At 36.7% G+C, this 25,932-nt stretch overlaps 1 protein-coding gene across 1 annotated transcript; it reads right to left on the bottom strand.

Annotated features, from left to right (window-relative positions):
* Positions 1 to 2,241: 2,241 nt before the first annotated feature.
* Positions 2,242 to 7,372, bottom strand: Tailor (tailor). Its single transcript, XM_075290619.1, has 6 exons — positions 7,214 to 7,372; positions 6,746 to 7,145; positions 5,718 to 6,200; positions 5,484 to 5,660; positions 5,216 to 5,408; positions 2,242 to 2,566 (listed from the first exon to the last, which is right to left on the bottom strand). Exons 1-6 carry the CDS (start codon positions 7,232 to 7,234, stop codon positions 2,386 to 2,388), a joined length of 1,455 nt encoding a protein of 484 aa, XP_075146734.1. The 5' UTR covers positions 7,235 to 7,372; the 3' UTR covers positions 2,242 to 2,385.
* Between the last annotated feature and the right edge of the window lie 18,560 nt (positions 7,373 to 25,932).

Raw genomic sequence — 25,932 nt, 5'->3', positions numbered from 1 at the left:
TAATAATCCATTTTAAGGAATAAAAACTTTGTGAAAATTTACTTTGGGCTATTCCCCATCAAGTTATAATGAAATCTGCGACGAATATGTATAATTTTATGACATTTTTTACTCATTTAGTTTTCACTTTAGCGATTTTAGCGGCTAAGGGTAGGTACTATGTTCGGTTTTCGAGTTGAAAACCACTTTATTTTCGCGATTACTTTTCCTTAAATAATCAAAATTATAAATGAAAACAAACTTATTCCTGTAAAGTCTTGCCGAAAACTAGTGGAACAAGAAACTACGCATCAATTGAGTTAATTTGTCTGCTTTATATTGAAATGTTTTAATAAAGTAACCACGAAAATTTCAACGCGAAAAGCGAACATAGTACTTACCTTAAACTCGAAATTAATACCCACCTTTACCCTTCAACACATTAAGGTAAGTACTATGTTCGCTTTTCGAGTTGAAATTTCCGCGTTTACTTTACTAAAACAGTTCAAAATAAAGCAGATAAATTAACTCAATTGATGCGCAGTTTCTTGTTCCTCTAATTTTCGGCAAGACATTATGGGAATATGTTTGTTTTCATTTATATTATTTTATTTTGATTATTTCAGGAAAAGTAATCGCAAAAATAAAGTGATTTTCAACTCGAAAACCGAACATAGTACTCACATTTAAGGTGGGTGCTATGTTTGGTTTTCACTTTATTTTCGTCATTACTTTTCCTTAAAGCTGAGTACTATGTTCAGTTTTCAAGCTGAAAACCAGCTTGTTTTCACGGTTACTTTTTTTAATTAACTAATTTAGAAATATAAAATTATTTGCAATCAATTATCCATTATTTGACAAGACTCGATCAAAATATAATCGTCTTCATAAATATATTTGTACTTTTAATTTCGTGTTTTGGTGAAAAAACCGAACATAGTACTCACCTTAAATAATCAAAATTATAAATGTGAAAAAGTAAGTAAAGACTAATGTCGGGCGAGACCGTCTCTGTCATACCCTAAACCACCCCAACTGAATTAGTAGATATAAGCATTTGAAATTGGTTTGAGAGATAATTAGTTTGTCAATATTTAAGAAAATTAAAGGTATTTTGCACCTACAGAGTTAGTATGACACTAATATTGAGTCCATTATTAAACATGTAAGTAAAGTAGAAGGTCGGGCGGGGTCGACTATACCATACTCTAAACCATCCCTACTGAATTAGTAAACATTAGCATTTGTGGGGTATCATTGAAAGAGGATTTGGAGATAAACCGCATTTCCATATTTAAGACCATTAAGGGGTACATGTTTATGGGAGTTTTATCTCAATCTGAATAGAAATGCCTCATATTAGGAGCTATACTTGATTTTGCACCTACATAGTTAGTATGCCACTAATATTGAATCTATTATTAAAAAAAAGAGGCGATCGCTCAATTAGTGTGGGTAATGTATTCAAATTTGTGAAAATCGGGCAATATATTCATGTAATAGCAATATGTTAGTCTGAATAAGATCGACTAATACATCTAACTTTGACTAACATTGGTTAATAAAAATTTGCAGGTTTGGTTGATATTACAGGAGATTAGCTGGGGCTAAATTTGATCTGTTTATAAATGAGGGTTTTATGGCCAAATTTTGGAAAATCGGACAATACATATATATGGGAGCTATATCTAAATCTGAACTGATATCGATGATTGTTTTCACATATAGTAAGTACTATAGGAGATTAGATCTAGACAAGTTTGAGTAGGATCGGTTAATAAAAAAAGGGTTTTATGGCCAAATTTGAAGTGTGAAATAAATGAAATGAAATTTGGCAAAGTCGAGCAATACATATATATGGGAGCTATACCTAAACCTGAACCTGAATTTCGATGAAATTGTGCACACTTAACCAAGAGTGAATAAGATAATTGTGCCGAATTTGACGACGATCAGTAAGTAAAAAGTGCAATTCGGCCCTTTTTGTCGAAATTGGGCGATGCATATATATGGGAGCTATATCTAAATTTGATTCGATTTTCAATAGCGTTCGTCCTTGTGCCAAGAAAGCATCGTATACCAAATGTCGTAAAAGTCGGTTAATAAATGCGACCGGAATCCTGTGACATGGACAGACGGACACCCAGGCTTAGATCGACTCTGCAGGTAATTCTGCTTTCTGCATGCACGGCTTGTTTATCCCGTACTAAAATAAAGTAAGCCTTATGTTGTTTCTTCAGGGATAAATTGAAAACAACGAAATTGTCAGTAAAAAAACGATTATTTTATTCACAGATGGATATTATGATGATAATGGTATAATCTAACAATTGTTCAATATTGTGAAAAATCCATAAAATTTTGATGTAATGTAACATTTGACCAAAAGCTCTATTATCACTTCTGTTATTTATCAGTTTGTGCGATTATTTCGATAGATTTGGACATAAATCCTTTTAATACATTCAGATTGAATGCTGTCATTCCTTTTGTGACATTGTGATTGAGTTGGATGGGATCCTGGACAACGATGGGTTTTTCCGACTCCAACGCAAATGCATTGTTCTTCTCGATATAAGATGTATATCTAAAATAAAAAAAATTAAATAATAGTGGGTGTGTCTATTTTATTTTTATTTTATTTATTTTATATATAGCATGTTTAAATGAAATCTTTAATGACTCTTGTTCAAATCAAATGAGACCTTTTTAAATCTAATGAATTATTTTATCAAATCAAATTAGGTTAGGTATAGTGACCGCCTGATATTTCAGGCTCACTTAAACTATTCAGTCCTTTGTGATACCACAGTGCTGAACATCCCTATAATCAGTGAGTACTGTCCGATTCTATGTTTAGCTCAGTGAAAAGGGACCTCATTTTTATAGCCGAGTCCGAATGACGTTCAACATTGCAGTGAAATCACTTTGCGAAGCTTTGAAACCTTCCTCCACCACTAATGTCACCAGCATAACTGAGAGGGGATAATCCACAACTGAACAACTTTTTGACTCTGTGAATGCGCCATAGACGAACTGTTTATACCCTTCACCACTACTGTGGTACAGGGTATAATAAGTTTGTGCATTTGTATGTAACGCCAAGAAGGGGTAATCATAGACCAACCTTTTAGTATACGGATCGGCTTAGAATTAAATTCTGAGTCGATTTAGCGATGTCCGTCTGTCTGTCTGTTGGTGTATTTTTGTGTGCAAAGTACAGCTCGCAGTTTTAGTCCGATTGTCCTAAAATTTGATATAGGGTCCTGTTTCGGCTCAAAGACGATTCCTATTGATTTTGGAAAAAATCGGTTCAGATTTAGATGTAGCTGCCATATATATTTTTCACCGATCTGGTCATAATTGGCGTGTATATCAACCGATCTTCCTCAAATTCCGTACATCCAAATATTTTATGAGTCTCGAGAAACTTGCAAAATATCAGCCAAATCGGTTCAGATTTAGATATAGCTCCCATATATAGCTTTCGCCCGATTTACACTCATTTGCCCACAGAGGCCAATTTTTTGCTCCGATTTAGTTGAAATTTTGCATAGGGAGTAGAATTAGCATTGTAACTATGCGTGCCAAATTTGGTTGAAATCGGTTCAGATTTGGATATATCTCCCATATATAGCTTTCGCCCGATTTACACTCATATGACCACAGAGGCCAATTTTTAACTCCGATTTAGTTGAAATTTTGCACAGGGAGTAGAATTAGCATTGTAGCTATGCGTGCCAAATTTGTTTGACATCGGTTCAGATTTAGATATATCGCCCATGTATATGTTTCTCTGATTTCGACAAAAATGGTCAAAATACCAACATTTTCCTTGTTAAATCGCCACTGCTTAGTCGAAAAGTTATAAAAATGACTCTAATTTCCCTAAACTTCTAAAACATATATATCGAGCGATAAATCATAAATAAACTTTTGCGAAGTTTCCTTAAAATTGCTTCAGATTTAAATGTTTCCCATATTTTTTTTTTACTAAAATTGTGTTCCACCCCAGGTTCATAAGCCAACTTAAATATTGAGTCTATAGATTTTGTAAAAGTCTATCAATTTCTGTCCAAATCGAGTGATATTTAAATGTATGTATTTGGGACAAACATTTATATATAGCACCCAACACATTTGACGGATGTATCGAAAATTTAGATCTACAAAGTGGTGCAGGGTATAATATAGTCGGCCCCGCCCGACTTTAGACTTTCCTTACTTGTTTTTAGTTATTTTTAACAATTTTATTTGACTATTCTACTACCGACCTCTAATGCAGAAGACAGAAAAAACGCACCCATAATCTAACCTTTCTACTAATTTCTTAAGACCCGTACAATGTTCGGATTTCCAGTTGACAATAACTTTATTTTCGCGTTTACATTTTCTAAAATAATAAAATTTATAAATGAAATCAAACACATTCCTATTAAATATGGGTGAAATCTAGATGAAGAAAGCACGCATCAACTAATATAAATTATCTGCTTTAAATTTCAAGGCGAAAACCGAACAAGGTTCCCACCTTAAGAATTTAGACAACAGTAGGAGTTGTTATCTAATATTGCTAGAAATATTTCCCATATTGGTAGTACTAAGATACACTTTAACAAACTTTTATTTTAGAATCAAAGAAAAATCCTCAAACGTTTTCTACTTTACGTCTCTAGGAAATGAACTGTTTTTTAAAAACCATATCGATATTATTTCAGTTCCTTTTTTTCTTTTACAGTTACGGCCATTTTCATGTAGCTCCGTTAGTCTTTAACTCCCAGTTAACAGAAAGTAAATTGCAAATATCTTCTCTCCGGTTAACATTAACTGAAAATGGTTAGTTAAGTTCCCAACTGACATATGGAACATATAGGCAAGATGGCTGCTATGTCCATAATACGGTTTACAAGTTCGTTAGTTAACGGAGCACTAACGGAGCTTCATGAAAATGGGGGGTAAAAATACTTATTTTGGTCGTAATTCACCAAACAAATATTCTGAAAAAATTAATTTTAAAATTAAAATTTGCTAAGATTTAAAAAAAATTGCCACAAAATGCCTGTCATCGGTAGAGTGACCGATGAATTCAAACGCATAAAATGGCTATATGGATGGCTACTGCGAAAAAAGCCGGAAGATTTTTCATTGACAACTAATAAGCGGCTAAGGTCAACATTATTTGAAAAGTGCTTTTTTTTAAGATTTCTTTAAAAAATTAGAAGCAAAGTATAATTACCTATTTGGCATCATTGTGATAAATGTGTCCTTTTTCAAAGGACATCCAAAATACGGACAAACAATAAGATTCTGATAGTCAAAATCAGAAAAATATTTGAAGAATTGCAAAATGTGAGATCTGACATTAATTGGATCAACTGGCTTAATATCCAATTCTTTGAGAGTTAGAGGTTGATATGTGGCTAACCATGCTGGAAAAAATAGTAAGTATATTAATATATATATATATATCTACACATGAGTGTGAGGTATGTTTGACAACTTACGTCCCACTGAAAGAGCAGTTTCCTTATCAACATTACGAAAAAGTTTTTCAAGCGGTGGCAATAAATTCAATATTTGTAGATAGAAAATTACCATTAAATTCATACTATAGGTACTTATTTCATTAACAAATCCTGTATGATGAATCCATTTCTTTACATAGATACACATGATACGTGCTAGAATAATAGGATATAAAGTTAAAAAGTATTGTTTCGAATGTTTGTCATTCATACCCAAAGGCTGCAATGTAAATATGTAATCCAACATTAATGTATTGATGTGGCCTAAGCTATGGGAGAAATTAATATCACATTCAATGCTGGTATTTGAATGCATTATTTTTAATATAGGTACACGTGCTTTCTTCACTACAACAAGTCCTTTCCACGACTTTGGATGACTTTTTAAAGCTTTTTGTACTTTTTCAAATTTGGATAAGATTTCATCCGTGACACGATTCTCATGGGTATGAAAGGTTTCGCCAATATCAACAAAAATATCCAAATCAGAATCACGAGATCCAATACCACACAATCGTGATCCGAAATAATAGATTTTAATTGTCTGGTTGGGAAATAGGGGTTTAATCAATTCCAATAGGTCGTTTTCAATTATCTTATAATCCGGTATAAATTTAAGTTTGTCACCGATCTTAGTTGCATCACTTAGCAGACGAAGTATTGTAGCCGAGTCCGAGGAGAGAAAAAATTTCGCTTCTACAAGGAAAGAAAAACAAATATTAATTATATAAATCGGAGATGTTTTAACATTTATAATCCTGCACTGTAATTATAAGATTTTAATCTTGTTGTGTATGTACTCAATAAAATGAAATGAAATATGTTTTTTTTTAAAAGGTTAATTGAAATTTGCTAATAAAAAATGTCACCAGCATTACTGAGGTGAAATGATCCACCGCTGAAAAACTTATTGGTTTTTGGTCAAAACTGGGTTTTAACCCAATATCCTGTGTATGCAAGGCGGGCATGCTAACCATTGCACCACGGTTGCTCCCAAGCAACTATCTTGATCTGGATAGAAGGTAAGAAATCCATTGTGCAACACCCATTGTGTATACACTATACATGATTGCCACAATAACATTAGGTAAATGTATGTATTCAACTGATAGAAGAGGGTATTCTCTTTATAAGATTCCATTCTCACTCACTTCAGTAAGATCTATTTTTTTTTTGCTTGATCTAAACTTTTTATAGGCAACTCTATGGTGATCTATCTATGTTGACTATTTGGAACTTACTCTTTCTTAACACAATGGCTTGGGCCAAACGAGCCCCTTTCTTGTCGTTTTTTCTTTGTTTACGTTCTTCAATAGTTGGTTTTTGTCGTGCTGATTCACCCACAATCGCCTTACATTCCTTAGTTATATGAACCATCACGTTTGCTAAATTTTTTCCGAGATCTTTCTTGCAGGGTATGCAACGATAGACCCGACATATGCTACTCAAAGAATCCACATCAACCAATTTAGTAGTCTGAGTAGGTACGATTTCCGATTTGGCATTTGCAATGAAACGTCCTATGGATTCCATAACATTCTCTAACGAATCTATCAATTCCGGATCCAAAACATTGTAAACAGAACTCAGTACTTCCAGCGATTTGGCAAATTGGTTGGCTTCGTAGGTTATTGGATGAATCTGGGTTGTAAAGATTTGTGGTATTTGTTAGTAATTGCTAGCGCTTTTCCCCCGTCAATTCTACTTACGTAGTGTTGTACGGCAGCCATATTGATTATTATTGGACGAATTCAAAGCAGATCCTTTTTAAATAATTGGTGGTTCATTACTTTCGTGACAAACAAACGGTGGAATTCCAATTTCTATTTGAGAGCGATTTTTAATAACAATTGGATAAAGGCTGTGTAACAGCTGATGAGAGAACATAGCGGTTTTTTCTCGTATTTCGAGAGCAAACATCAATGCTGTAGATGGCACTGTCGTAGTCAATAACCTCAAATGGTCAAGATGTCAAAAGCGTAATACTACGTTAACACTAGACACGAAATCCTCGTAAACGAGGATCTCAATAGATTTGTAATAGGCTGGCTCGTAGAGGATTTCAACAAAATCTCTTTCAAAATCCCCTATACTGCCTTGTACAACTGTGGTTTTAGTACTAAAAATTCCCTTTTTGCAACCCTGCCCCAATTTTTTTTACGGGTTTGTGTTTGTATTGATATATTTACAAACAGCTGTTAAACCCTCAAATCTACGAAATCTCCTTATTTTGCCAGTCCGAACACTTGAGATTTGTAAAGAGATTTTGGTTCTAAATAACGAGATTTCGAGTCTAGTTCGAACGAAGGATAATGTTTGCATCTATTGAAAATGATGAATGACAAATTGCAGTGAAATTAGGGATGTCAGATTTTGAAGAGGCATCCCTACACACATTCAGCTATTTAGGCCGGTACATTGTTCATTCCTGTGAAAAAATTTTATAAAAACCATTATTTCGCACACAGAAAGCGGTGTTTATTTAGGTAACAGGGAGCGATATGGAATTAAGTTGGTGGTTACTGCTTGCTATTACAAAATTAACATTTTATTTTTCCTTGGACAATTGATCTGCCACTCCTTTGACCCTTCGTATATTTTCGGAACAAAAATATGATCCGTGTTTGCCCACACAACTAGTTTTAATAAATAAATTATTTCTTAATTTATATTGCAAATGGCGCCATGCTATAAATGTCAGTTTTTAAACTCGAAAAAAAAACAAAGTGCCACAAATGGAAAAAAATTCTCTAGTCTTTCGCATTTTTTGGTTTTGTATAGAGTTTCAACGCGAAAACCGAACAGAGTGCCGGTCTTAAAATAAAAACATTTAATTCCAATTCAGTGAAATATAATTAATTAAACTAAACAAAAAAGTTCATAATATAAAGTAACCCACTTTTTATACCCTTGCCCACTACTGTGGTACAGGGTATAATAAGATTGTGCATTTGTATGTAAAGGCCGGTACTCTGTTCGGTTTTCGCATTGAAACTCCACACAAAATCAAAAAATGGGAAAAACTAGCGAAATTTTTTCCATTTGTGGTAATTTGTTTTTTCGAGTTGAAAAACTGACGTTTAGAGCATGGCACCATTTGCTCATTTTTTTCGTCCTCCTGTCTGTCTGTATATGTAATTTTGTGTGCAAATTACAGCTCGCAGTTTAAGTCCGATCATTCTCAAATATGGCGCAGAGTCCCTGCCAGCATTCCAAAGTTCCATTTCATCTTCATCGCTACCACAGACTCGTAAATGTCACTACAACCATCCTACTGTGATGGGGGGCAGCATATCATAAAGTACAAAATGTACTTCATACATGTATTTTGCCATCACTACTTTTACAAAAGCCATTTTATTTTTTTTTGAAACGCCAAGCGCAACCAGCTTGTTATATTTTATTTAAATAAAAACGAAAATAAAGTTCTGAAAACATAGATTTTACGCTTAAAGGCCGGTACTCTGTTCGGTTTTCGCGTTGAAACTCCATACAAAACCAAAAAATGCGAAAAATTTGCGAAATTTTTTCCATTTGTGATACTTTGTTTTTTCGTGTTGAAAAACTGACGTTTATAGCACGGCGCCATTTGCAATGTGAATTAAGAAATAATTTATTTATTAAAAACTATTTGTGCGGGTTTATAAATCAAACACGGACCATATTTTTGTTCCGAAACTATACAAAGGATCAAAGGAATAGCAGATCAATTGCCCAAGGAAAAATAAAATGTTATTTTGTAAAAACAAGCAACAACCACCAACTTCATCCAATATCGCTCCCTGTAAAATAGCGCTCCAAGCTACCTAAAAAAACGCCGCTTTCTATGTGCGAAATAATGGTTTCCATAAAAATTTTTCGCAAGAATGAACATAGTACCGGCCTTAAAATTGTGAAAGGTATATTGGTGAACAATTTTTGATTTTCCAAATGGAATAAAGTGATTGTTTTTCAAATATTTTACAGACACGCTGCCTTCATCGCATAAAAACACTGGCTGATAGACGCTGCAACATGTAACTCCCTACTTGTAACTCTACCTCATCATTAATGCAAAAAATTATGTTAAATGTGATGTGATAGTGGTATAAATGTTATATTTTTAAGAATTTGTAAATAATTAATCAAATTATTAAATATCTAAACAAACGTGTTTTACTCGACCACAATGATTCTTTTACCACTATCTTAAAATGTGCTTTTTCTGATTGTTTGGAGGGTCTCTTATTGGCGTCGTTCTAAATTGATCTATAAAGGCACCTAATAATTGCACTCATGCGAAACCTTTTTGTAGTAACTTGGCGTGGTACAACTTCTCAATAGGGACGGCGCTTTTCCGACGAGTTTTTGATATCGTATATGATTGTTTCCAACGTACTGGGGATTCTCAGAAGCGCCCCCAAATTCAAAAAATGTTGGCAGGGGTATTACTATGGCTCAAAGACAATCGCTAATGATTTTGAAAAAAATCGGTTTAGATTTAGATATAGATGCCATATATATTTATCACCGATCAGCTCATAATTGACGTATTTTCTTAAAATTTGTATGTTTTGGGGCTCTCGTAAAATATGCGAAATATCTGCCAGATCGGTTCAGATTAAGATATAACTCCCATATATATCTTTCGTCCGATTTACACTTATATTGCCTCAAAAGCCAGAGTTTTGCCCTGATTTGCTTCAAATTTTGCACAAGGAGTACGTTTAATAGTGTCATTAAGTGTGCCAAATTTGTCCCATTTGCACTTATATGGCCTCAAAAGCCAGTGTTTTGCCCTGATTTGCTTGAAATTTTGCACAACTAGTACGTTTAATAGTATCGTTATTTTTTTCCAAATTTAGTTGAACTCGGTTTAGATTTAGATATAGCTCCCATATATATCATTCGCCCGATATGGACTTATATGTCCCCAGAAGCCAGTGTTTTATCCTAATTTGCTTGAAATGTTGCACTAGGAATACAATTAGTAGTGTAGTGAAGTCTGGTACATTTTGTTTAAATCGGTTCAGATTTAGATATAGCTCCCGAATATATCTTTGATATAGCTCCCATATATATCTGTCGCCCGATTTTCCGTCATATGACCACAGAGGTCAAAGTTGTAATCCGATTTACGTGAAATTTTGCACTGGGTGTAGAATTAACATAGTAATTATGCATGTGAAATTTGATTGAAATCTTCCATATACATGTTTTTCCGATTTAGGCAAAACTGACCAAAATACCCACATTTTCCTTATAAAATCGCCACTGCTAATTCGAAAACTTGTCAAAATGACTAAAATTTTCCTATTACTCTAATAGACATCTATCGACCGAAAAATCATAAATACATTTTGCGAAGTTGCCTCAAAATTGCTTCAGATATAAATGTTTCCCATATTTATACCCTTCACCACTACTGTGGTATAGGGTATAATAAGTTTGTGCATTTGTATGTAACGCCAAGAAGGAAAATTCTGAGACCCATCGTTTAGTAAAGGGTGATACGGTAAAAATTTGGTCAATATAAACTTGACGTATTTCTTTCAATTATGCATTTAAAAAACCTGAACACCCCTCATTTTGAAGGTGTGTGTGTGTAGAATGCTGCTCCTATTTTGATTTTGGAATTCACTCTTCAGTTGTCAAAATGCCGTCCAAACAAAAAGAGCAGCGTATCAACATTTTGCGCGCGCATCGCGAAAATCCGAGCTACTCGCACGCAAAGCTGGCAAAATCGCTAAAAGTTGCCAAATCAACCGTTACAAATGTAATTAAAGTGCTTGGGGAACGTTTGTCGACAGCCAGGAAGTCTGGATCGGGGGGAAATCGAAAACCGGAAGCCGCTGAGACGACAAAGAGAGTTGCCGGTAGTTTCAAGCGAAACCCTAACCTCTCTCTCCGAGATGAAGGTAGTGACTCCAAATCGCGATGATAAACAAAAAACGACGACCAAAGCGCGATTCCGGAGGCTGTACACGACGATGCTGACGAAGTTTGACTGCGTGGTAATGGACGACGAAACCTACGTCAAAGCCGACTACAAGCAGTTTCCTGGACAGGAGTTTTATACGGCAAAAGGAAGGGGAAAGGTAGCAGATATTTTCAAGCACATAAAACTGTCAAAGTTCGCAAAGAAATATCTGGTTTGGCAAGCCATCTGTACCTGTGGCTTTAAAAGCAGCATTTTCATAGCTTCCGGGACTGTCAACCAAGAAATTTACGTGAAAGAGTGTTTGAATAAACGTCTGCTGCCTTTCCTGAAGAAACACGGTTGTTCCGTACTGTTTTGGCCGGATTTGGCATCTTGCCATTACGGTAAAAAGGCCATGGAGTGGTACGCCGCTAACAACGTGCAGGTGGTTCCCAAGGACAAGAACCCTCCCAACACGCCAGAGCTGCGCCCAATTAAGAAATACTGGGATATTGTCAAGCGGAACATAAAGAAGACCAAAAAACTGCTAAGGACGAGCAGCAGTTCAAGGCAAACTGGCTTTCTGCGGTGAAGAAGGTGGACAAGGTGGATGCACAAAATCTGATGGCAGGTGTCACGCGTGGATTTTCCACAGATGGCGTGCAATGCGTACTCATCCCCGTATAGGCTAAGAACCGTATCCAGAGAATATTAAGAAAACAAGTATATACGGCCGTAAGTTCGGCCAGGCCGAAGCTTATGTACCCTCCATCATGGATTGCGTAGAAACTTTTTCTAAACACTGCCATCCAGAATCGAATTACTTAAGTTGCGGTAACGCTTGTCGATGGCAAGGTATCTTCAAATCTCCTAACACCATCTTCTAAATTGTATGTAAGTCCATACGTGGTATATATTAAATCAAATCCAATACGTATATAATTCTGTTTGACAAAGTAGACATAAAGTTTTGACAAAATTCTCTACAGAAATAAAATTTAAACAAAATTTTCTATAGAAATAAAATTTTCACAAAATTTTCTATAGAAATAAAAATTTTGACAAAATTTTCTATAGAAAGAAATTTTTGACAAAAATTTCTACAGAAATAAAATATTAACAAAATTTTCTATAGAAATAAACTTTTGACAAAATTTTCTATAGAAATAAAATCTTGGTAGATTATTTTTGGCTCGAGTGGCAACCATGATTATGAACCGAATAAAATTTGAACAAAATTTTCTATAGAAATAAAATTTTGACAATGATGAAAATTTTATTATGAACCCAGCAAAAACTGGGTAAGCACTAGTGATTCTTTCAGTAATACCGGTAATCAAAAAGTTACTACTTGCGGTATTACCTGGGATTTAAAAATAATAACTTACCTGTGTAGGCAAAAAGTGATTATTTCTATTAATACCGGTAATCAAAATCATATCTTGAGGTCCGGGTTCGGCTCTACAGTGGGCACCGTTAATAGTAGCGAAAAGTAGTGCCAAATTACATTTCAGAAAAAATTGCCAATAAAATATACATTTGTTTTCTAAAGTTGTATAGTACATAATTTATATTACAAAATAACATCATTGAATAGATCCATGCCGTGGAGCGTGGTACAGTGTGATGACTTACAAAACAACAGGGGTGAGTTCGCACTTTTTGGGTATCTTTATGGTAAAGATATTATTTTTGGAGAGCTGGTATGCTTGCAAAGAAGTACTTATTTTTCGACTGCTGGTATGCTTGCACGGAAGTACTTTCCTCCAATGTCATGCCCGTGTAAAAGTATTACTACTGATATATGTACGAGGAAGTTGTTACCAATTTGGCGCAGGCATACTTGTACTCATACCTGGTAATAGGAGTTTTTGCTGGGAACCGAATAAAATTTTAACAAAATTTTCTCTAGAAATAAAATTTTGAGAAAATTTTCTGTAGAAATAAAAATTTGGTAGATTATTTTTGGCTCTAGTGGCAACCATGATTATGAACCGATATGGACCAATTTTTGTGTGATTGGGCCAAATTTGGTATGGTTGTTAGCGACCATATACTAACACCACGTTCCTAATTTGAACCGGATCGGATGAATTTTGCTCCTCCAAGAGTCCCCGGAGGTCAAATCTGGAGAACGTTTTATATGGGGGCTATATATAATTATGGACCGCTATGGACCAATTCTGGTACGGTGGTTAAATATTATATACTAACACCATGTTCCAAATTACAACCGGATTGGATGAAATTTGCTTCTCTTGGAGACTTCGCAAGCCAAATCTGGGGATCGGTTTATATGGGGGCTATATATAATTATGAACCGATGTGGACCAATTTTTGCATGGTTGTTAGAGACCATATACCAATATCATGTACCAAATTTCAGGCGGATCGGGTGAAATTTGCTTCTCTTTGAGGCTCCGCAAGCCAAATCTGGGGATCGATTTATATGGGGGCTATATATAATTAAGGACCGATGTGGACCAATTTTTGCATGATTGTTAGAGACAATATACCAACACCATGTACCAAATTTCAGCCGGATCGGGTGAAATATGCTTCTCTTAGAGGCTCCACAAGCCAAATCTGAGGGTCCCTTTATATGGCGGATATAAGTAAAAGTGGACCGATATGGCCCATTTTCAATACCATCCGACCTACATCGATAACAACTACTTGTACCAAGTTTCAAGTCGATAGCTTGTTTCGTTCGGAAGTTAGCGTGATTTCAACAGACGGACGGACGGACGGACATGCTTAGATCGACTCAGAATTTTATCACGACCCAGAATATATATATTTTATGGAGTCTTAGAGCAATATTTCGATGTGTTACAAACGGAATGACAAAGTTAATATACCCCCATCCTATGATGGAGGGTATAAAAAGAAATTTAATTTGATTTTTTAAATAAACGATTTCACCGATTTACACGCGTTTTCCCTTGACCAAGTTTTGACCGTATCACCCTTTATACCGATCGTCTTAGAATTAAATTCTGAGTCGATTTAGCGATGTCCATCTGTCTGTCTGTTCATGTATTTTTGTGCGCAAAGTACAGGTCGTAGTTTAAGTCCAATCGTCCTCAAATTTGGCATAGGGTCGATTTTTGGAACAAAGACAATCGCTATTGATTTTGGAAAAAAATCGGTTCAGATTTAGATATAACATAGCTGTCATATATATTTATCCCCGATCTGGTCATAATTGGCGTGTTTATCAACCGATGTTCTTCAAATTCCGTACATCCGAATATTTTATGAGTCTCGAAAAACTTGCAAAATTTCAGCCAAATCGGTTCAGGGTTAGATATAGCTCCCATATATATCTTTCGTTCGATTTAGACTCATATGACTAAAGATGCCAAAGTTTACTACCGATTTTCGTAAAATTTTGCAAAGAGAGCAGTATTGATATTCTTCCAATGATTGGTAAATTTGATTTAAATCGGCTCATATTTCGATATAACTCCCTTATATATCTTTCGTCCGATTTGCACTTATATGGTCTCAAAAGCCAGAGTTTTGCCCTGACTTGCTTCAAATTTTGCACCAGGAGTATGTTTAATAGTATGGGTAAATGTACCAAGTTTGGTTAAAATCGGTTCAGATTTAGATATAGCTCCTATATATATCTTCCGTCCGATTTGCACTTATATGGCCTCAGAAGCCAGAGTTTTGTCCTGACGTGCTTGAAATTTTGCACAAGGAGTACGTTTTATATTCTTCCAATGTTTGGTAAATTTTATTTAAATCGGTTCGGATTTAGATATAGCTCCCATATATATCTTTCGTCCGATTTGCACTTATATGGCCTCAAAAGCCAGAGTTTGCCCTGACTTGCTTCAAATTTTGCACCAGGAGTATGTTTAATAGTATGGGTAAATGTACTAAATTCGGTTGAAATCGGCTCACATTTAGATATAGCTCCCATATATATCTTTCATCCGATTTGCACTTATATGGCTTCAAAAGCCAGAGTTTTGCCCTGATTTGCTTTAAATTCATTTTTGCACAATAGGTACGTTTTATAGTATCGTTAATTGTGCCAAATTTGGTTGAAATCGGTTCAGACTTAGATATAACTTCCATATAAATCTTTCGGCCGATTTACACTCATATTACCACGGAGGCCAAAGTTATACTCCCAATTACGTGAAATTTTGCAGAGATTGCAGAATTATTATTCTAACTATGCATGTCAAATTTGGTCAAAATCGGTTCAGATTTAGACACAGCACCCTTGTATGTGTACGCCGGAGTTGGGGAAATATAATAGAATGTTTCATATTTTAATCCCATTTTTAATGGCATTTTCCTCCAATTGACTTGATAGTTTCTACCAAGGTATATTTAGGAAGGTAGTTTCAAGCTATCAGATGATTACAATTTTTTCATTTGAGCAGAACTTTGATTGTCGGTATCTGCTTAATGGCATAGGTGTAGCTAAAGGGGTTTTATGGGTTTTTCATCTCCCCCTGCTAAATACCATTCAGTATTTCACAATGAGCACACATCGTAGCTTTTACCCCCTACGAAAATGTTGCTAGCTACGCCAATGTTTAATAGACAATTGTGACAAATAAAAATAAAAATTCAAAATAAAATTATTTTATACCAAAATTTTTGAATTTTCAATTTGCTTTAAATTTATGACAGAAAAGTATCGAAATAAATTATCCTCATAATTGATGGTAAGAATTACTTCAATTATTCTTGTAGATCGTATCATATTTCGAAGCATACATCGATCATTTCCAGATTTTCTCTATTTTAAATTTCCAACTTGTTGAACATATTGTTCAACAAGTGAGAAATTTAATTCAATTTGACTGACAATCAAAGTTTCAATATGGCGACTGACATTTTTGTTTTTGTAATACTAAAACTACCTTACTAACGGCCATTTTCATGTAGCTCCGTTAGGCTTTAACTGTCAGTTAACAGAAAGTAAATTGCAAATATCTTCTCTCCAGTTAACTTTAACTGAAAAATTTTCGTCAGTTAAGTTCCTAACTGGCATATGGAATATATATATGCAAGATGACAGCTTCGTCCATAATACGGTTTAAAAGTTGGTTAGTTAACGGAACACTAACGGAGCTTTATGAAAATGGGGGTAAATCTGCCTTGGTTTCTACAGAGAATATATTTAATTCGCTAATTGTAAAGTGTGATCTAATTTGGTTCAGATTAAAATAAATACTCAATATAGTTGTTCTCCCTGTTTATACAAATATGGCCAAAATAACCACATTTTACACAAAATTCTGTGATGATTTCCCATTATCGTAATCATAACAGGTTGGCTGATAAGTCCCCGGTCTAACAAAGAAAAACAAATTTTTTTGTCAAAATTCATTTTTATTATTCAACATAGTTCCCTTCAAGAGCGATACAACGATTATAACGACCTTCCAATTTTTTGATACCATTTTGGTAGTACTCTTCGGTTTTGCCTCAAAATAGGCCTCAGTTTCGGCGATCACCTCTTCATTGCAGCCAAATTTTTTCCCTGCGAGCATCCTTTTGATGTCTGAGACCAAGAAAAAGTCGCTGGGGGCCAGATCTGGAGAATACGGTGGGTGGGGAAGTAATTCGAAGACCAATTCATGAATTTTTGCCATCGTTCTCAATGACTTGTGGCACGGTGCGTTGTCTTGGTGGAACAACACTTTTTTCTTCTTCATATGGGGCCGGTTTCCCGTGATTTCGACCTTCAAATGCTCCAATAACGCCATATAATAGTCACTGTTTATGGTTTTTTCCCTTCTCAAGATAATCGATACAAATTATTCCATGCGCATCCCAAAAAACAGAGGCCATTACTTTGCCAGCGGACTTTTGAGTCTTTCCACGCTTCGGAGACGGTTCACCGATCGCTGTCCACTCAGCCGACTGTCGATTGGACTCAGGAGTGTAGTGATGGAGCCATGTTTCATCCATTGTCCCATATCGACGCAAAAACTCGGGTGTATTATGAGTTAACAGCTACAAACACCGCTCAGAATCATCAACACGTTGTTGTTTTTGATCAAATGTGAGATCGCGTGGCACCCATTTTGCACAGAGCATCCGCATATCCAAATATTGATGAATGATATGACCAACACGTTCCTTTGATATCTTTAAGGCCTCTGCTATCTCGATCAACTTCATTTTACGGTCATTCAAAATCATTTTGTGGGTTTTTTTTTATGTTTTCGTCGGTAACCACCTCTTTTGGGCGTCAACTGCGTTCACCGCCATCCGTGCTCATTTCACCACGCTTGAATTTTGCATACCAATCAATTATTGTTGATTTCCCTGGGGCAGAGTCCGGAAATTCATTATCAAGCCAAGTTTTTGCTTCCACCGTATTTTTTCCCTTCTGAAAACAGTATTTTATCAAAACACGAAATTACTTTTTTCCATTTTTTTTCCACAATAACAAAAGTTGCTTCACAAAAGACGCTCTATCTCACAAACTAATTGACTTACAGACGTCAAATTTTGACACGAATCATTTAAAGGTTGGTACTATATAAAAATAATATGCATTTAATACTAGGTTAGGTTAGGTTAAGGTGGCAGCCCGATTAAGATTCAGGCTCACTTAGACTATTCAGTCCATTGTGATACCACATTAACTAAAAGTACCTATTACATATGGGCACTTCTAGTTTTAACCGCTGAACCTTCTTTTCTTTGTTGAACCAACCAGATTGTTCCAAAAACAGTAGCAGACTGCTTAAGTTAACGTTTTCCAGATCCGCCAGTAATCTGAAGCTATATGCTCCTAAAAGTTGCTTGCGCTTTACACAAAATGCAGGACACTCACATAAGAGGTGTTTAATTGATTCTTTTTCCTCCGCATCATGACAGCTCATACAATAGTCATTATACTTCGCGCCAATAGTTTTTGCAAAATCGCCTATCAGGCAGCGACCCGTTATAGCAGATATCAGGAGTGATATCTGACGTCTCGAGAACATTAGCATATCTAGTGTGCGGTTTAAGTTGAAATGGGGCCATATTTGCTTGGTGTCGTTACAACCCTTGCAATTCTCCCATCGAACATTTGCCATCATAACAGCCTTCTCACGCAGCATGAGCTTACAGGTAGCTAGGGGCATACCAACAAATTCTAGTTCCCCTGGAATATGTAAGGTAGTCCCTAGCCTTGCCAACTCATCCGCTTCGCAGTTCCCCGGTATGTTCCTATGGCCAGGCACCCATATTAGGTGAATATTGTACTGCTCAGCCATCTCATTGAGAGATTTGCGGCAGTCGATGGCCGTTTTCGAGTTGAGGAACACAGAGTCCAAGGATTTTATTGCAGGTTGACTGTCTGAGTATATATTAATGCCCACATTTTTTGGAACATTACTTCTCAGCCAATTCGCCACCTCTCTTATTGCTAATATTTCAGCCTGAAAAACACTACAGTGATTAGGTAATCTTTTCGCCATTCGAAGTTCCACATCATTAGAATATACTCCGAACCCCACTTGTCCATCCAATTTGGAGCCATCAGTGTAGAAATCTATATATTCTTTATTCCCCGGGGTCTGTGTGCACCACGCCTCACTGTTGGGGATTAGAGTCTCAAACTTTTTGTCGAAAAGTGGACTCGCCAAAGTGTAATCCACTACGTTAGGCACATCTGGCATTATTTTGAGGACAGAACTGTGACCGTAACCTTTTTCCGACCACAGCGATAGTTCGCGCAACCGCACAGCCGTTGTTGCAGCTGACTGTTTGGCCAAAATGTCTAAAGGCAATAGATGCAGCACGACATTAAGGGAATTTGTTCCTGTCTTGCTGAATGCGCCTGAAATACACAAACACGCCATACGCTGAACTTTATCTAAACAAGTCGGTTTCTGAAGTGCCGGCCACCAGACTACAACACCATATAGCATTATAGGTCTAACCACTGCCGTGTATAGCCAATGCACAATTTTTGGTTTCAGTCCCCACTTTTTTCCTATTGCCTTTTTGCACGAGTACAAAGCTACAGTTGCCTTTCTCGCCCTTTCTTCAATATTAAGCTTAAAGTTCAGCTTCCTGTCCAAAATAACGCCAAGGTATTTTGCACATTCACCAAAGGGAATTTCAATACCCCCTAAGGAAATAGGCCTAACCGTGGGAGTTTTGCGATCGTTGCAGTACATGACTAATTCTGTCTTTGCAGGATTTACCCCAAGACCATTGTCTTTCGCCCATTTCTCAGTCATCCGGAGGGCCCTCTGAATAATATCTCTGATCGTGGATGGGAATTTTCCCCTGACTGCCAGAGCCACATCATCTGCGTATGCCACCACTTTTATCCTTTCTTTTTCTAGAGTAACCAGAAGGCTATTTATAGCAACATTGCAAAGAAGAGGTGATAGAACTCCTCCTTGGGGAGTGCCTCTGTTCACATACCTTTGTATGTTTGCTTGTCCTAGTGTGGCTGAAATACGTCTCTTCATTAGCAGTTCGTCTAACAGCCTGAGTATACATGGATCAACATTCAGAGTTGTCAGTCCATTTAATATCGAGCTCGGATGGACATTATTGAACGCCCCTTCGATGTCTAGAAACGCCACGATTGTGTATTCTTTGACAGATAGTGAGCTTTCAATAAAGCTGACTAGTTCATGTAGTGCGGTCTCAGTAGACCTGCCCTTCGAGTATGCATGATGTCCTTTCGAGAACAACCATGAATCGATGCTAGTTCTAAGATAAATATCTATCATCCTCTCCAGAGTCTTAAGTAGGAATGAGGATAAGCTGATTGGTCGGAAATCCTTCGCCCTCGAGTGAGAGGCTTTTCCCGCTTTAGGTATGAAAACGACTTTTGTTTCCCTCCACTTTCCTGGGATATATGATAAGTTGATACATCCTTTATATATCACTGACAACCAGGGGATAATTTTGTCAGTTACAGCTTGTAACTCCGCCGGAGTAATTCCATCAGGTCCGGGGGATTTGAATGGTCCAAAGCTATTTAGCGCCCATCTTATTCTAGTTTCCGATACAATTTCCTCGACAGGAAACGACCGCTGAGCAACTGTGGCACCGCCAGTACATGGTTCAACCGTCTGATTTCCAGGAAAATGTGTGTCCAATAGTACCTCCAGCGTCTCCTCACTGGACGTTGTCCAATTTCCCTCCGATGTTTTAATGAAACCTGGAGCGGAGTTGGTGGATGCTAGAACCTTCCGTAGTCTGGAAGCCTCGGACGTATTCTCAATACTGCTGCAGTAGTCATTCCAAGAGTTATGCTGAGCCTTTCTCAGTTCTCGCTTGTATCCTCTCAGATTCCTCTTGTAAGCGTCCCAGTCCTCAGGGGCTCTGGTGGACTTTGCCTTGTTAAAGAGCTTCCTGCAGGATTTCCTCATATTACTTAATTCCGTAGACCACCATGGTGGTCGATGTTTCCCCCTTGGCTTTCCGCTAGGGCATGCAGCTTTCAGTGAGATGTTGAAGGCCTTAGTAATCCGCTCCACTGCGTGTTCGATATCTTGCACATTTCTCATATTTGTCTCTGTTATTTCCGGTATCATCATATTGAACGATTCTCTATACCTATTCCAGTCAGCTTTCCTAACATTTGGGGAAAATATGGTCTTGGTGATATGAACATCAAATTTGAAACTGATGTAGCGATGATCTGAGAAGTTGTGTTCACTTAAAACATGCCACTCAGATATCATTTCATTCAGTTCTTGCGAGGCCAAGGTGATGTCCAAAACCTCTTGCCTGTTTTTAGTGACAAAGGTTGGGGCATCTCCCTTGTTGCAAACTACCAGATTAGTACGCAAAATAAACTCTATTAGCGACTCTCCCCTTGCATTAGTATCACTACTTCCCCATATACTATGATGCGCATTCGCATCGCATCCCATTATGAGTTTCGTCTTTGTTTTCAGTGACTCCTCAACTAAGGTCTTAACGGAACATGGAGGCATCTCCCTGTCATGTCCCATATAGACCGAAGATACCCAATATTTGCATTTGGCTATTTCTAAATTGGCAACGACAGTGTCTGCATTGCACATTGAAGGAAGCAGAAACAAGTTAAGCTCGTTTTTAGCTATTATACAGGCTCGAATTACATCATTACCAGTATACTGCAATAGTTTGAACCCCGGAGTACTTAATTCACATATTTTGTTTCTATAAACATATGGTTCTTGAATAAGAACTATGTCTATGTCCCCTTTCATCAGGAGAACTTTTAAGGCAGCACATGCAGCCTTACAATGATGAAGATTTATCTGGAGGATCCGTAGGACCATCGAGATTTTCAACAACCGTCACATCAGCCGCTTCAATCGAGTCATCAAGAATGTCCTCTTCAGAGATATCGGTGACTCTCGCAATAACCATAGGTTCGACTTTGGTGAGTTCTGAGGCAATAGAAGCCTCCTCACGCATACGGTATCTATCCATGTCTTCAACTTTGGTATCTCCCTCGACTTCGCAAGAGGATCCGCTTACTTCTGATTCAGACAGAGGCTTGTCCATTTCTGAATCCTTTAGCTGATCGTTTTTATACACCTTCATTTGGATATAATGAAAGCCATAACATACACGGCCCTGGGACTTTGCCAGATGTGGCAAAGACTGAGTGTTCAATATAAACACTGCATGCCGTCTTGGTCCATCCACTTCATCCAAACGGCCAACCTTCCAATCAGCTGTTGGAAGATCTGGATTGCATCGTTTCAGTCTATTTAAAATAGATTCAGGGTCAGAAGGGTTTGCAGGTATCCAGGCATGTGCTCTAGGTCTAGCCGGTATGTCTTTCTTCTCGACTAACTCTAGAGCAGCTCCTTCCCAAACTTCACCAATTAGTATCAGAGCAGCTTTAAAACATTCTATAGACCTCTGGTCCTCAAATGCGACTAGCTTAAATCGTCCTTGATACCAACCAGCCTCTTGGTGTCGAGGATCTGGGCCGGGAAACTTTTCCAGCACCTGTGAGTAGACGACAGACAGAGCATTCTCAATTTCCCCCCATTTTTGCTTTGGAACCATACCGTCCAATGCTCCTTTATTAATGATAGCCATCACAAGGCTATCTTTAGCAACTGAGGCAAACGATCTTTGATCCCTTTTGGAGGATGGCAGCTCATCCGGCGATCGTTCCCTTTTTCCAGTCTCAAGAATTCCTTGAGCCCATTTTAAGGAATCGCTTTGTTTAGCCGACAGCGTGCTTGGGTCGACTGATCCTAACTTCTTTAGGATAAACAAAGCATTTCTGCGTTCCTTGAATCTCTTTCGTGAGGGATTACCTCCTTTTGATGTCGTTACCTTAGAAAAAGTTCGACTTGTCAGAGTGTCGCCACCTGTCGACCCGTCTACAGGTCGACTAATTGGGCCTAACTCTTGGTCATTGCCCAGATTTATAACTCCAGTCGATACCCGTCCACTGGGCCCTGAAGTTAGCAACCCAGTGGATGACTTGGAATTTCGCTGCATGGTGGCTTAATATCCCACCACACTTGAAATTCGTAGTAGGTACCTATTACGATGAGTTTATCCGCTATTGAAAAACACGTCCGTTCCGTTCGACGGTTGAATAGAAAACTCTAGCATTTAATACTAGCGACGCCATCTATGTGTCAGACCGGGGACTTATCAGCCAACCTGTTATCCTACACACTCCCAGCAAAAAAAAGCGTCGCCAAAAAAGTAATGAAAATGTTCTGTTTGGATCCGGAAGTGGTGCAAATTTGACGCAGAAGGACTTGTCAAAGGACGGAAGTCCTCCATTTCAACAGCCGGTGCACTGAATTTGAATCACTTCTTTAGGTGTGATCCGAATTCAATATTTTGGATGTAAATTAAAAAATTCGGTGATATTTTGTCAAATAAATAATTTTTATAATTTTTTATAATTTTTAATGGATTCCAACGATTGTCTGAAACGTTTGACCTCACATATTTTCACAATTTTTTCAGATTGGATTTAGCATTTTGTTTTTCGACAAAATTTAAATAATTTGTACCATTTTATGAATTCTTAAACTGTTTTTAACCAATTTGAAAGAACAAAAGTTAAAATTACCCATTAAAAATATGAAAAAGCATGTTATAAAAAATTTAATGAGGAGAACTTCCTGTGTAGTTAAAATATAGAACATCATTGGGAGTACATCTTCTCGAAGTGCTTTTTAAAGTTGTGCTTTTGGAAAAACTTCCAAATTTTTTCGCTGGGACTGTAATGCCAGACTTTCCACAGAATGGTTGAGTTATAAATAAGCCCACAACTTGTGGAAATATTGCCCGATTTGGCCAAATAATATGTTATATCATAACCCACAATAGACCACATATCTTCAAATCGGTTAAGATATAGATATTTGAATATGGGAATATAAACCTTCATAATAACTCCAAACAAATTTGTAGGAGTTGAGATGGTAACACAAATTTTTTTGTACACAGTGGTGAAGGGTATCACATAGTCGGCCCCGCCCGACTTTTGACTTTACTTACTTGTTATACCCTGCGCCATAATATAGAACAGTGTATTATAAGTTAGTGCATATGTTTGTAACACCCAGAAGGAGACGAGATAGACACATGGTGTCTTTGGCAGTAATGCTCAGGGTGGGTACCTGAGTCGATATAACCACGTCCGTCTGTCCGTCTGTCCGTCCGTCTGTGAACACATTTTTGTAATCAAAGTCTAGGTCGCAATTTAAGTCCAATCGCCTTCAAATTTGGCACATGATCCTAATTTGGGTCAGAATAGAACCCTATTGATTTTGGAAGAAATCGGTTCAGATTTAGATATAGCTCCCATATATATCTTTTGCCCGATATGCACTAACATGGACCCAAAAGCCAGATTTTTGGCCGAATTTGGTTGAAATTTTGCACTAGGAGTACAATTAGTAGTATAGGTAAGTGTGCAAAATTTGATTGAAGTCGGTTCAGATTTAGATATAGCTCCCATATATATCTTTCGCCCGATATGGACTAATATGGTCCTAAAAGCCAGAGTTTTGGGCCAATTTGGTTGAAATTTTGCACAGGGAGTAGATTTAGCATTATAGCTATGCGTGCCAAATTTGGTTGAAATCGGTTCAGATTTAGATATAGCTCCCATATATATCTTTCGCCCGATATGCACTAATATGGACCCAGAAGCCAGAGTTTTATACCGATTTGCTTAAAATTTTGTACAAACATAGAACTTGGTCGTATAGTCAAGTGTGCAAAATTTGATTGAAATCGGTTCAGATTTAGACATAGCTCCCATATATATCTTTCGCCCGATATGGACTTATATGGCCCCAGAAGCCAGATTTTTGGCCGAATTTGGTTGAAATTTTGCACTAGGATTACAATTAGTAGTATAGGTAAGTGTGCAAAATTTGATTGGAATCGGTTCAGATTTAGATATAGCTCCCATATATATCTTTCGCCCGATATGCACTAACATGGACCCAGAAGCCAGATTTTTGGCCGAATTTGGTTGAAATTTTGCACTAGGAGTACAATTAGTAGTATAGGTAAGTGTGAAAAATTTGATTGAAGTCGGTTCAGATTTAGATATAGCTCCCATATATATCTTTCGCCCGATATGGACTAATATGGTCCTAAAAGCCAGAGTTTTGGGCCAATTTGGTTGAAATTTTGCACAGGGAGTAGATTTAGCATTATAGCTATGCGTGCCAAATTTGGTTGAAATCGATTCAGATTTAGATATAGCTCCCATATATATCTTTCGCCTGATATGCACTTATATGGACCCAGAAGCTAGAGTTTTGGCCCAATTTGGTTGAAATTTTGCACTAGGAGTACAATTTGTAATATAGTCATGTGTGCCAAATTTGATTGAAATCGGTTCAGATTTAGATATAGCTCCCATATATATGTTTTTCTGATTTCCACAAAAATGGTCAAAATACCAACATTTTCCTTGTTAAATCGCCACTGCTTAGTCGATAAGTTGTAAAAATGGCTCTAATTTTCCTAAACTTCTAATATATATATATCGAGCAATAAATCATAAATAAACTTTTGCGAAGTTTCCTTAAAATTTCTTCAGATTTAATTGTTTCCCATATTTTTTTTACTAAAATTGTGTTCCACCCTAGTGCATTAGCCAACTTAAATTTTGAGTCTATAGATTTTGTAAAAGTCTATAAAATTCTGTCCAAATCGAGTGATATTTAAATGTATGTATTTGGGACAAACCTTTATATATAGCATCCAACACATTTGACGGATGAGATATGGTATCGAAAATTTAGATCTACAAAGTGGTGCAGGGTATAATATAGTCGGCCCCGCCCGACTTTAGGCTTTCCTTACTTGTTTTACTTGATATCGTGTCTGAATTTAAAAATTTATGTTGTCGTTAGTCAGTATAGGCTATTAAAGCCAATTTAACGCATTTCTATTTAAATTTTTACTATAGCTAGAAAAACCTGAGAAAATGTGTATTCGTAATAAAAATCACCAAAAATTAAAACATTTTTTGAAATGTTTTAAATAATATTTATTATAGATATTTATTTTATTATTATAGATATTTCTGTA

The sequence above is a fragment of the Haematobia irritans genome, chromosome 1, assembly GCF_050003625.1.
Source record: "Haematobia irritans isolate KBUSLIRL chromosome 1, ASM5000362v1, whole genome shotgun sequence".
Lineage (NCBI taxonomy): Eukaryota > Metazoa > Arthropoda > Insecta > Diptera > Muscidae > Haematobia > Haematobia irritans.
The sequence above is the reverse complement of the archived record's forward strand: the minus strand, read 5'-3'. Positions and strand labels throughout refer to the sequence as shown.